This window comes from Perna viridis, chromosome 5 (genome assembly GCF_037379345.1).
Source record: "Perna viridis isolate PV_CMFRI_1.1 ecotype Kerala chromosome 5, ASM3737934v1, whole genome shotgun sequence".
NCBI classification, from domain to species: Eukaryota; Metazoa; Mollusca; class Bivalvia; order Mytilida; family Mytilidae; genus Perna; species Perna viridis.
This window is the reverse complement of record NC_142449.1, coordinates 1,743,098-1,756,587: the sequence shown is the minus strand read 5'-3', so window position 1 is coordinate 1,756,587 and position 13,490 is coordinate 1,743,098. Positions and strand designations below refer to the sequence as shown.

The 13,490-nt window shown below is 31.9% G+C and overlaps 1 protein-coding gene across 1 annotated transcript; it reads right to left on the bottom strand.

Annotated features, from left to right (window-relative positions):
• Nucleotides 1-1,001: 1,001 nt before the first annotated feature.
• LOC148615560 (cytochrome b5-like) lies at nt 1,002-13,416 on the bottom strand. Its single transcript, XM_088581925.1, has 6 exons — nt 13,280-13,416; nt 6,030-6,066; nt 5,605-5,696; nt 4,746-4,772; nt 3,900-3,940; nt 1,002-3,039 (listed from the first exon to the last, which is right to left on the bottom strand). Exons 1-6 carry the CDS (start codon nt 13,385-13,387, stop codon nt 2,955-2,957), a joined length of 390 nt encoding a protein of 129 aa, XP_088438051.1. The 5' UTR covers nt 13,388-13,416; the 3' UTR covers nt 1,002-2,954.
• Nucleotides 13,417-13,490: the final 74 nt, after the last annotated feature.

Here is a 13,490-nt window from a genome sequence, read left to right as displayed (position 1 = left end):
GCAACCATGACAAAAAAGCAAGGGAAACTGATTTGCCAGGCTGACAGGTGGTTTGAGTGCAAATCTAAAGTCGCTGGTAGAGGACTAAAAAAGGTCATACCTTAGATACAAAAAACCTGCACCTGCACATTACTGAAAACCATAGAAACCTTCCCTACTTTAAAATAAATCCAACCATCAAAACATTTAATAATTGCAAGACCTGTGAACAAGCTAAGAGTTTTTAACTTAAAATAAATTCATTTAGCAACAGGCTTGTAAATAAAAACCTCGAAGTTACAATTTATTTTTATGTTTGCAATTTTGAAAAAAAAGATCTTCTGATAAAAATTTAACGATAGTTATAATTATGGCAATTTAATGCCAGTTGCATTTTTTACAATCAAAAAAAAAAAAAAATACAATATTTTTTTAATATGCTGTGGTTTAAGCTGTTTGTTGAATGCCCATGTAATAACAGATTGAATTTTCCTAAGGTCATAGATTATTTGTACCTAAGTCATGAATTACAAATTTCCATGGTGTTAACATTTAGTTATACCATTAAATATTAATAGGATAATTAATTGGAAAGAGTGAATAACCAAAATATTATAATGAGTGCCGAAGAACTCCTAGATTTAACGAGTGTGCGTAACTTGTTCCGTGCAAGAGTTAAATTCTCAAGTGTTCTTGGCATGAGTGATAATTTTTTGGTTCTTCACGATAACCAATTGATTATCCTATTTTTTATATAGATTTTTTCATAATTAATCGATATTTTCAATATGAACTTTGAATTCTGTGATTGGCAGATTTATATCAAAGTTGTGATGTTTTGGCAGGAGAAAGGGCCAGAGTGAAATTACTGAGTTTACTTCACAGTGTGAATTATTGAAATTTATTATACTGGGAACATTAAATAAAACACTGCTATCTATATAATAGATATTGTTCCATGGTGTTAATATTTAGTTAAACCATTAAATATATATTGTTATGTCACCAACTAAAGATCTGTATAATTTAAACTTTTAATTTACTATCCATAACAATCATATCCAATAAACTTGAAGCTATTACATAGAACAAATGGTATTGGTCCCTTTCTGTCATACATTTCCTGAAGCAAAATAAAAGCAGAGCACAACACTAGCAGAATATAGAGCATGAATCCAAGGCTGGATAATATAGTATGTCGTCTAAATAATATGTGAACGGTTAAATGATATCCTGTGAATTCTCAATAGAAGCAATAAAAGCACAATGTGGTAGAATTAATGGTAACACTACAACTGGATTTCACATTTAATTCCTGATGGTTAGACAATATCTTCCAGCTTGCATCACATCAAAATCAAACACAATTATAATTGTCACACTTACTACAAACAAGAGGCTCCCAGGAGCCTGAATTGCTCAAAAAAGAAGTCATTTTTCACCTTACAAGGGCAATAACTCTTACAAGGAGGCGTCTGACAACTTTTATGCCTTAATACTTTTGTAGTTCTAAAAATAAGGATCGTTTCAGCTATTGAAAGAATTTGGCTAAACCTAACGGTTTTGGAAATATATGCGAAAAACTACTGTTTGACCCCTATGTTCTATTTTTAGTAACAGCCGCCATGTTTTTCAACGAATCAAAAAACCCCACTTCAGCTATCCCCACATCAGTTCTATGCAAGATACCCCAAGGAACATTTAAACCAAGTTTGGTTCTAATCAGTCTAGTGGTTTCTTCAGAGAAGAGTTTTGTATGATTGTTAATGACGACGACGACAACGGATGCCATGTGATGGCAATAGCTCACTTGGCCTTTGGCCAGGTGAGCTAAAAACGACAAAAAAGGGCAATAACTTCAACATGGCATAATAGATTAAAATGAAAATTTGACTGCAGATAGATCTCATCATGCTGAACACCATTACCCCATGGCAGAATTTGGCTAAACCTAAAGGTTTTGGAGATATATGTGAAAAACTACTGTCTGATCCCTAAGTTCTATTTTTAGTAACCATGGCCATGTTTTTCAACAGGTCAAAAATCCCCACATCAGTTCTACGCAGGATACCCCAAGGAACATTCATACCAAGTTTGGTTTCAATTGGTCCAGAAGTGTCAGATGAGAAGAGTTTTGAAAAATTGTTAACGACGACGACGGACGCCAAGGGATGGTAATAGCTCACCTGGCCTTTGCCAGGTGAGCTAAAATGGATATAATCAGGTTCTTAAAAACATAAATACTGATTTCTTAAGTATTTCAGTTTAGTAAGCTTCTAGGCATTTCATTTGTGTTTTGTATGGCATCTAGTAATGGCTCATTTACATGAGCAGATCCTGATAAGTAATAGTCAAAGTTCAAAAATTTAATCTCCCTCTCTTTCCACTGGAATTTTATGGAAAGAATACAATTCTAAATATCTACTAATACTTGACTATAGTAAAACAGTCAAAATAAATATCTTTATTGCCTGGTCTATTATAAGGCAGAAAAAACTGTTCTCTTTAATATACCAACAAGAACAAAAATGCAGATCACAAAACAATGGATTCAAGTCAACAATGCATGTTACAAAACTAATCAAAAATTTTAAAAAATGGTATTTTATCTATTATCTTCTAGTGAACTATGGCTCACTACAATGAAGCACAACCAAAGGTCACAGAATATTGGACTTTTTAATTCATTTTTATAAACTTTTCGTAGAGTTCAGGGGTAATTAGAAATACTTAAGCAAATGAAGGTGAGAATTTGTTTAATTGATCTGAGTAAACATCATTATAGAAAAAATCAATGAAAAACAATTCATAAAAAAATAAGTAACTAAATTGAGTAGAGTTTTTTAAATCAATAAGAATTTTTTCAAGAAAGTTTTATTTAACAGATATTCCTACTTTCATGACATGTACATCTAAAAAAACATTGCCAAAAATACAACTGCACCATACAAAAATCATTGTTCCTCAAGACTCCATCAATTGCTCTGTGACATAAAGTATCTGTAGAGGAGAGCTGCAGCTAGCGCTACACCAAATGGTACTAACCATCCAGACCATGAACTGTAAAAAATTGAAATGAACTTATCTAAGTTTTTAGTGGAGTCTGAGTTGCTCATTTACTTTTGTTACTTTGTATGTGTTATTTTTAGTCAATTTATGTTCTTTGTTGTGTATGTCTGTTTTCCATGTCTGGTCTTTGTTCTTCTGATTCCTGCTAGAATGTTGGTTCCCTTGATTACTCTCTAAATGATAAAAATGAAGTTGCACATGTTGTCACACAAGGTATTTCCCAACTCTTTCCATATAGGGAAAAATTTTAAAAAGTCCAACAAAACAGGACATTGATATCAGACAGCAATTAAAATTGCTTACAATATATGCCCCATCTACATGTATACAAAGCCATATACCATATTTGAGATCAATCAATCCATTGGGAGTTGAGATAATTTTAATGAAACCTGAATGGACAGACAAGGTGATTCAAGTAGGAGTAAACATTATGCAAAGATTTTATGTACATTTGTGAGAAAAAAAAACAAAATCATCATTTCTTAATCAAATTAGATGTACAATTTCATTCAGCTTTAAATCTGGCTCAATAATATAAAAATGATACATAAACTTCAAATAGTGTAATATATTAAGGGATCTAAAATGTAATGTTTTTCCAACACGGTCATTCTTTATATTCTTATAATCAACAACTACTTATTCCATTACTGGGGAATCAGCAATATTCAAAATTAAAGGTTTCTGAACAAAAAAGAGATATCGGTGTATGCATTTGTAATTTAAGCTCAAGTCAAATGCTCAGTAAATAATCCCCAAAACTGAGAATACTTTTTTATGTACCATTTTTTCACTAGAGAATCATGTAAATTAAAAGGAGACATCTCAATTAAATCTATAGTGCATACCTTCCTTGGTCTGAAGATGGTGCGTTTATGGTTGTATTTTCCTGAAATACAGTAAAGCTTCAAAATTAATTCCTACCCTTCCACATTCATTAGACTACTGACTTTTTATTGAGTAATACTTTAAAAAACACAAATACAGGTTTATTTTCATAAAGTAGTGAAATTTTATTATGGTTTAGTAATTGATTTTGAATTGCATATATAGTATATGTTTATATGTACAATGTATTGATTATATAAAAAGACTTTCTGTGTTATTGACAGGTATTGTAAAGAAATAGTCACTTGCTCAATATCAAATACACAATACAGGCTCTTTGTGTAAGGATCAGTCTAGATTTTTTTCTGTCTGAATTTTAAAATTATACTTATTCACGGAACAAGTACATATTCTCCAGTTTCAATCATGATTTTCAAAAGTTATAGTTCTTGCACCAAAAAAAAGAGTCAGTTTCCTGCTACCCTACCAAGCCTAGTTTTTTGTGCCTACCTTAAACATTTTATGGTCAGATTGGCTCATGCATTGTTAAAGTTTAATTTGTTTCCCCTTTAACTCATAGAAAATAATTTTTTGAAAATAAAATTATTTCCCTACCTACCCAATTTTTCTTGCTTGCAGCAGGAAACAAGACTATTGTTTTGGCCTGGTTTTATATTGACTTCATAAGAAATTTGTGAGAAGAAAGTCTTCTTTTTGCATATGAGGATAATTTTAAAATGTAGCCATTTGCCATATAAACTGTGATAAAACTATATTATAAAATATCATTTTCCTTTGAAATAAAATTTTGATGTTTGGTGTGCACACTATATTCTAGATTAAGGCTATTTCTGATGTGTCCATACCTTCACTGGGACTGCTTTTCTATCATTCTGAAATACAAATATAATTCATATTGTTAATTGCTAAGTTATAACATCCATGCTATGTTCAGATACAATATTTTGTACTAATGGATATAAGTAACAGCACCAATGATTCTAAACAATATAGATACATCATGATAGCAGGACAGACTACTTTAGCCAGTTCACTGACCAAAGGATTCATTCTTCCTTCAAAGTAGTATACTACTAGCTTACCACTGAGAAGACTAGGGTTTGATCCTCAGTAGCAAATGTGAGGTAAATCAAGCTCTTATTTCATTAATCACCAAACTAAAATCCCATGGCAGTGGTGGATCCAAAAGGGTTCCCAGGGTTGAACCCACCCCCTTCCCTGTAGGAAATTTGTTAATTTTGTACAAAATTGGGGTTAAAATGAACAAATAATAGCCTGGAACCCTCTTTTCAAAATCTCTGGATCTGTCCCTGCATGAGTTTTGAATAACTACTTCAGCTAATTGTGTTCTGATTCATTCATGGTATAAATATTTTTGAGGATGGAGAAGGATAACTTACTTCTACTGTAGTGAGTAGTACGTTCATATATCTAGTCTATTTACTTAGCTGAAGGATTATACCTCACAGTATTAAGCTGAATTACTTTGTCACTTGCCTGTCACAGAGGAGGTTCAAACATTAGTGATGAAGTTATAATTTTGTGGGTTTAGTAATGCCCTCACTCATATGTAGCTGAAGGAGTTACTATGAAACATATTTTCATATATTCATGAAACAATGAAGATGCTCAAAATAAAGGCTGTTAACTAATATACATACACATATATATCTCTTACACTACACCCTATATGTTTCTCCATACCTCATGTAAAACTCCAACTAAATAATCTTTCATTAATTCTCTAGCATCTTGTGAATGTCCTACATCTTCAAATGACTCTGTAGCATCACGACCTGTTATATACAAGTATTTACATATAATTTAAACAAGAAAGTGAATTGCAATCTATGTTTTCAAAGTAATCTTCAACAAAACTGTAAGTACACTAGTACAATGCACTTACATACAAGTGACCTTTTCTTTCTTGTTCTGTGGTGACATTATTTTGTTGCTTTAGTGCATTTAATAAACTTAAATACCATTGAAACACATAATATCAAAAGGATCTTTAAAAAATTATAATATGTAACATTATGTTATATCTTTTTGGAACCCTTATTTTACATAAATTGTACATAAATTTAGCATTTTTATGTGAATGTTATCTTACTACACCAATAAAATACCTGATTGTTCCAACAAAACTTCTTCTCCTCCAGGATGCTAAAAAATAGGAAAAGACAAGTTTAATTTTGCTTTAGATCTGTGAGTGAATAACAGAAATAGTATACTCAGTTTCTACACAGGCAAATGTGCCTGCCACACAGGAGAATCATATGGTTTGCATTATATGATTATCATATGAATCGAGCATCACATGATAATCATATGTTTCAGTTAACATATGATAATCACATGGTTATCTTAGATAATCACATGTTTTTGACAAACATGTGATTATCATATGTTTTCAGTTCAAAAGCTCATAAGAGCTTGTGTTTATTGTTTTATGTCTTGCTGTCTTTAAACAAAGCTTGTCTATGTCTATGTCTATGTCTATGTCTATTCAAGCCCATATTATCATATGAGAATCATATGATAATCATATGACTACCACATGTTAAATATATGATTGTCATATGATTACCATATTATTATCATATGAATTAAGCACCATATGATTATCATATGTGGCACATTTGGCTGTGTACATCATAAGCAGTCCTAAAGAGATCTGGCCAGGGCACCAAAATACATTAAAAAATACTTGTCTGAGAATATTCTTAACTCCCATGGTGACTCATATCAAAGTCTTTGAAATTGGTGATGTCACAGTTAAGATTTTTCTCAGACTTAAGTATTTTTGCAGCTTTGTGGCACTGGGGCCTGGATGTGTCAATAGTAAAAACAGACAAAGAATATGTATAAAGCTAGGCAAATCATGGGCCCAAGGGAATGAAACTTACAAAATGCTTACCCATCCCAACTTTCCCCCATGCCCAAAAACTATTTCTCTAACTTCGTCATTAATTATAATAGTTTATTTTAAGAAGGTTACACAGTTAGTCTCCAACTAATCATCCTTGAAATATTATTATTATTATCGTTATTATTATAGCTTGCTTCCTAAAATATTTCCACATTTAATCTGCCAAGGTCAAGGCCAGAACTTCTGATCATGGGTATTTTGACATCAGATTGGAAGAGTAAGCAAGGGAACCAAGGTTATAGCGGTAATCAAAAGAATGTAATCCAGGGACAAAGACCCGACATGGAAAACAGACATACACAACAAAGAACATACAGTAACTAAAATCATACATACAAAGTAACAAAAGCAAATGAGCAACTCAGACTCCACTAAAAACTGGGAGCATGAACCAGGTGCACCGGTAGGGTAAGCGTTCTCTGCTTTTCTAGAAACACTCGTCGAGTTGCTCATAAAAAGTCGTCCGGGGTAGACAATGAGGAAAGGAAAACTTTCACCCGTTGAATAAATCAGTTTCCATGGTGCAGATGGATACACCATAACGATCAACGAGTTCATGATGACGACCATAGAACTTCTGTAGTGATGACTTCAATCTTGTAGCAACCTAACCCTGTTCCAGAAGCCTATTTGTTAGGGTAAGCCTCATAAGAGTGAAGGAATAGGTCAGCAAGTAAAGGAGCACAATTTGTTCCCATTGGAATGCTGACCGTTTGTTGAAAAACATGTTCACCACACTGGACAAATATGTTGTTGATTACAAATTCCAGCATTTTGTAAACATCTTCCTCTGTATATTTGGAAGATGATTTGGAATTATTTCTTACAAAGTACGAGGAATCTCTACCAAGAACAATATATTTGTATCTAGGTTTACCATCTTTTTTGGAAAAACAACGATGTATAATGTTTTTAAGTCAGGATTTTAACTGAGTATGGGGAAAAGAAGTATACAGTGTTGAAAAATCATAGGTTTTAATGCTATTATATTCAGATAATAGTCTTGAACTAATTGTTTCCAAAAGATCTTTCAAATTTTTCAGGATCCACATTGAATTAATACCACTACGGGAGTAACAAGTGTTGTGGTAGGACTGCAGACCCTCTTTGACAATTGTGAGTACAGAAGTTAAAAGTTTTGATAGAGGTTTGGTGGTACATTTTGCAGATCCAGCTATGAAACGTTGTTTGTATGGATTCTTGTGGAGTTTAGGAATCCAGTACATAGATGGTAAATCAGCCTTTTTCTGGATTCATTAATCAAAGTAAAAAAGAAAATTTTAAATGATCTGCCTTAATTTTACAAATCCTACAGTACAAAACAAGTTTTACTGTATAATCAGTAATAGTAGAAACATCTCATTTAGTAATAACAACATACAGACATTGACTTAGATAATTCTGTTTACAGCTACAACCTTCGAACAGTATAAATTGACTATCATTCTCAGGTGAACCACTGCCAGAACCAATAAAGCAGTAACAGGGCCAAGTCCAGATATCCAGGCATAGCACGACAAGATTTAATTCAGGTTAAGGACATAGAATTCATTCAAACAAGAAATATTAGAAAGATATCCATGATTTTCCTGAATTAGACTTATACATATGTCATACCAAATATGGTCAAATGTGTTTTTGATAGGATACTAAATGAACTATTTCTTTAAAATATACAGTTTTTAAGTGATCAATAGGAAAATGCAATACCAAAATTTAAATCTGTGGCTATAAGGTAATGGAAATAACAGTATAATTATGAGCAATATTGTAATTTTGACATAAATACATGCACAAAAATATTGTCAAACAACTCGAGGAAGATATGTTCATAAAATTTTAAAGAGAATGGTGTTTAAGAGTTGGCTAATATGCTGATGGTAGTATATTAAGAACGTATAAATTGTATAAGGAAGAATCTTAAAAAAAAACTTTTCTTGTATTTAACATAGAAGTGCTTTTATTCATTTTATATGTGGAGTTGCCCCCCCTCCCCCCTAAAAATAGAAACTAGAAGAATTTTTTGAAAGAACTACTTTTAATTGCAGTACTAATATTGAAGATGAGTTACATGTTGTTATACATTGTACAATGGCCTGTATATGCAGATCTTATGCAACCTATGCTAAATGATGCAACACATTTAATTTAACATTTTATTCTATCATCAGAAAATGAAAAAAATATATTTTTATCTAATAATGAAAATATGAGTAATATAGCTGCCAAAACCAGTGACGATATTTTATCGAAGAAAAATAGTCTTTTATGTCACTAATTTTAAAAAAAACATGTCAATAATTTTAAGAAATAAAATCAACTTTATAATTATAATGTAGTTTGTGTATAGAGTACACTTATGGCTTTCAAGAATCTCTGATGAATCTTTTTTAGATTGGTACATGTGTCACCAGGTTGATTTGCATGATTAATTTCTTTAATCATTCATTCATCCATTGGTTATACATTGCTTACTTCTATCATACCGACAAATTCGACAGAACGGTATGAAGAAACAGACTACATTAAACAGTATATGCTTTCACGCACTTAACTAACTGTGCGAACACCCACACTTCACGGGTATTTAAATCGAATCCGACAATATTTCTAGTCTAGTAGTTTGTCACATATAGGGGGGTGGATAACATCACCATCTTTCAGGAAATTATCTAAAAATTTTATTTGTTAAATTCATTTTGGTTTATATGTTTATAAATTAGAGAGGTAATTGACAGGTTGGATTTCGGTATTTTGAGACTAAAACCTCTACATTTTGAACTAAAAATTTGGAAATTGAATTTAGCTGTGATTGGAATATTTGCATAATTCAAAATTACAAAGTTAATTTACTTTGCTGGAAATACTTTATATTATGCATGTTACGTGCATTGCATGTTAATGATTATCCCAGGTTACAAATTGTTCCTAATTGTTTCTATCATCTATTATGTTTGAGATTTTATTTATTTTGCTTGAATTTATCTGCATTTCAATATTGTAAATGTAGTAACAAAATATGTACTCTCAGAATGAAAATTGTATTTCCTTGGATGGCTCATTTTTAGCAGTAGCCATATTTACGCATTAGCAGACCCACACCCATCATTTTCCATTGTGACACATACAATGCTATGTTTGTTCTATGTACACTACCGTCGACCACATACAATGCTGTTTGTTCTATGTACACTACCGTCGACCACATACAATGCTATGTTTGTTCTATGTACACTACTGTCAACCCAAAATCTGATTGCTCTACTCTTCACAGTGGAGTCACAAAGTAAAAACTAGGATAAAATTTCTCCATTTCAAATACTGTTCAATATTTTTTTCTGTCAATAAGTGAGAAATGTTATTAAACTATTAGAACCATTATATATATCTTGATATAAAGAAAGGAATAGTAAATTACAGACAATTTTTGAAATGGTGACTCCACTGCAGAAATTGGAGACACTGTGACTCCACTTATATCTCCACTAAGAAGAGTGGAGAAATTTTTGTTGACAGTAGTAGATCTTAAATATGTGATGAAACTATAAAGAAAATTGAATCTTATCCTTTTCATCTATACTTGTCAAATCCCAATCTTTTCCTTTCATTGTTTACAAAAATTTATTTCCTGAAGGTAACATGATTTGTGCAGCATGTACAAACATCAGGAGTATTCAGTCACCAACATAAACTCTTAAGTTTTTCATGGAGGCATCATGGTCATGTGACAAAAATTTATCACATAGATAAACGTGAAGGTATTTCCATGTAGTAGATGTATAAAAAATCGTGCCTACCAGTTAGGAAATATACATTCTACTATTCTGTGGGTAAACAGGTAAAGGGACTTAACAAAAATACAGTGATAAATAGAAAACCTACTATCCCTTTGGAAGGCATCACTTAATTAATACAAATTTAACTAATATTTATTTCTATACTTACTGTCACATTTTGTAATGTACACCAGAAATACATTGCAAGGAATTGCAGGTGCATATAAAAATAATTATCAAAAACTCTTGTCTATTGAAAATATCTACAAGACCATTCATGTATCTGCAATTATGAATAATTGGTTCATACTGAAAAGTGTAACCCTTATCAACTTTCCCAAAATACTCTATCACCTACTTCTTTAATTATTATGTGATATTTCTAGTTGAAAATTTATGCACATTTACAAAATGACATGATAGCTACATTTTGTAAGCTTGAAGCAATGATTTTCAAAATATTTTACAGAAATTTGTTTTTTTTTCATAAGTACTCAAATGTGTAATTCAAAATTCCTGTACTCAAAATCAAAGTTCGGTATCTTTGTTATCTGTACAATTTCATCATTTTTTTTACATTAGAAAACTATAATATTACCAAAATTTGTTCATTAAGTTTGGACAAGAAAGTAAAAAATAGTAAATTATCAGTTTGGTATGGCAAATTCTGGTCACACATTTCAGGACTTTTGAGAACATTAAATCGAATGAATTTGAAAATATAATACATGCCTGTGTTTTCAACTTGTTTTAACTAAAATTGATTCAAAACATCAATCAGAATTTTTGGACCAAGTTTCAGTATAAAATTCCATATAATAATGAAAGAAGGCAATATTATAATTTGAATACAAGGGAATGTAGGTACGGGTTACACATTTTGGAGTGCATACTCTGTTCCCACTATATCGCTAGTCACACTGTATCTTGGTATGGCTACATCAAGAACATGAAATGATGCACATTTTCAGCATTTGTTGTGCTAGACCTCGGGCTCGGGACTATTTAAAGTGTAAACTTTGAAACCACATATTTGTCATGTTTTCTCTAGGACAGGAAAATTATGGACCAACACAAAATTTTTATGTGATTTTCAGCCATTTTGAATATGTTCAATGGTCATATTCAGAAAATTGCTGTCAAACTGAATGAAGATAATAAGGATTTAAAAGTTATCATGATCCATTGAAAAATTATTAAAGTGCATCCCTTCAAATTAACATTGCAAAGCTTTTGATAAAAATGATTTTAGAGAATTTTCTTTTCAATACAGTAATACACATTTTTTCAGGCACAGAAATTTACCTTACCTTTTTGTAAGCAATTAATGAGTATTAAAAGTGATGCATCAGAAAAATAGCTTTAAGGCAATAAAAGGCCTGTTTTTCCTCTGTGTAGAAAACAGTTAACTACAGTGAAGCAGTGAGACCCTGGTATCCTGAATATTTTGGCAATTGTTATTAGGCAATGGGTACAGGTTACACATTTTGACATTTGTACTGTGAAATTGTCAAGTACTTGCAACTAATGCTTGTAATATTAAGAAGATTACTGCGTATTCATATGCTACCGAAGGGAGCGTTAATGGTTGTACTATCAACTTGTTTCTGTATACATATGGCAAGAAAAAGCATCATTATCCGGTTTGTACCTTCATTGTTAGGAGCTGAAAAACAGCATTATGGCAGCTTCATTTGCGTATACTTGTATATATGTGATTGAGCGCCAAACCAGTCTCGTAAAATATTCACTAGTTTCGATAATTAAATAGAAATCGGATCATAGCTTTCTAAGATAGGGTTGGTCATAAAAGTCTGCAGTATGGTGCCGAGATGTTTACAAAAATTATGTAATCCAGTGTTCTCACTATTCATAATGAGTTTTTCATTGATTTTTAGGATACTTTTAATGATTTTTAAATAAATAACTGATGTTAGGATGCAGCTTGAGAAGACGTGTCCTGTGGACGCACAATATTTTAACCTGGCGCGTCCAGCAACTTTTTCTTGGGTCCAGGATGCGTCTTAACGAGAACCCTGGTAATCAATATTACCCATAATTCTCAGGTCATAAAAAAATTGGGAAACGAAAACGAAACAAAAATAATCATTAAAAGAGAGAATCGAAACGAAACAATTCGATAAAATGAACCAAATCATAATAAAAACATAATTAAATGAATCAAATCGAAACAGAATGAAGTGAAACTAAATTGAATAAAAGAAATCTTTTAAGATGTATCGCAAATCATAGGAACCATAATGTTTACCAGTGCCGGACAATTTGACCCAAAGAATTTCGGACCATGACGACCAATAATTCCTTAAAAATGTCGGACGTTTCAGCCAACAGACATATCAGTCATTGACAATTATTACAATGCTTTAGGACAGGTATCATTGCAATATCGACCATATTTGAAGGTTTTAACTGTAAGTATAATATATCAAATCAGAGCTGACAAAAATGATCATAGTTGTTTTTAATTACTGTTTCTTGGGGAGCGTTAAAAAGTTTCACCTTCAATATAATAGTTAAGACATGACCAAATGATATGTCACGTCCACCTTTAATGACGTTCTATTTCATGACCTCTGAGTCTGACTATCAAAGCCTAAGGTCGTAAGGATAGCAGTGAGGAAAAAAATAATGACAAGCTGCAAAATATTACCTCTTCCAAGAATTTAGCTACATCGTATACATTATCATGGATTATCATCAGTGTCTTTGATTTGTCGTTATCATTCTTAACCTCCGCTTCTCTGAAAATTTTAGACATATTGCTGCAATACAGGGATATGCTGCTCTGAATGTCAATTTAGAAATGAACCGGAAGTTCAACCGTGAAATATCAAGGACAGTTTCGGGAAAAAAAATTACGG

Coding starts and splice junctions, on each gene's coding strand:
- LOC148615560 (XM_088581925.1), bottom strand. CDS start 13,387: ATGTCTAAAATTTTCAGAGAAGCGGAGGTTAAGAATGATAACGACAAA. Junction 5,697..6,029: donor AGTTTTGTTGGAACAATCAG/GTATTTTATTGG, acceptor TGTATATAACAG/GTCGTGATGCTACAGAGTCA. Junction 3,040..3,899: donor CCATCTTCAGACCAAGGAAG/GTATGCACTATA, acceptor AATTTTTTACAG/TTCATGGTCTGGATGGTTAG.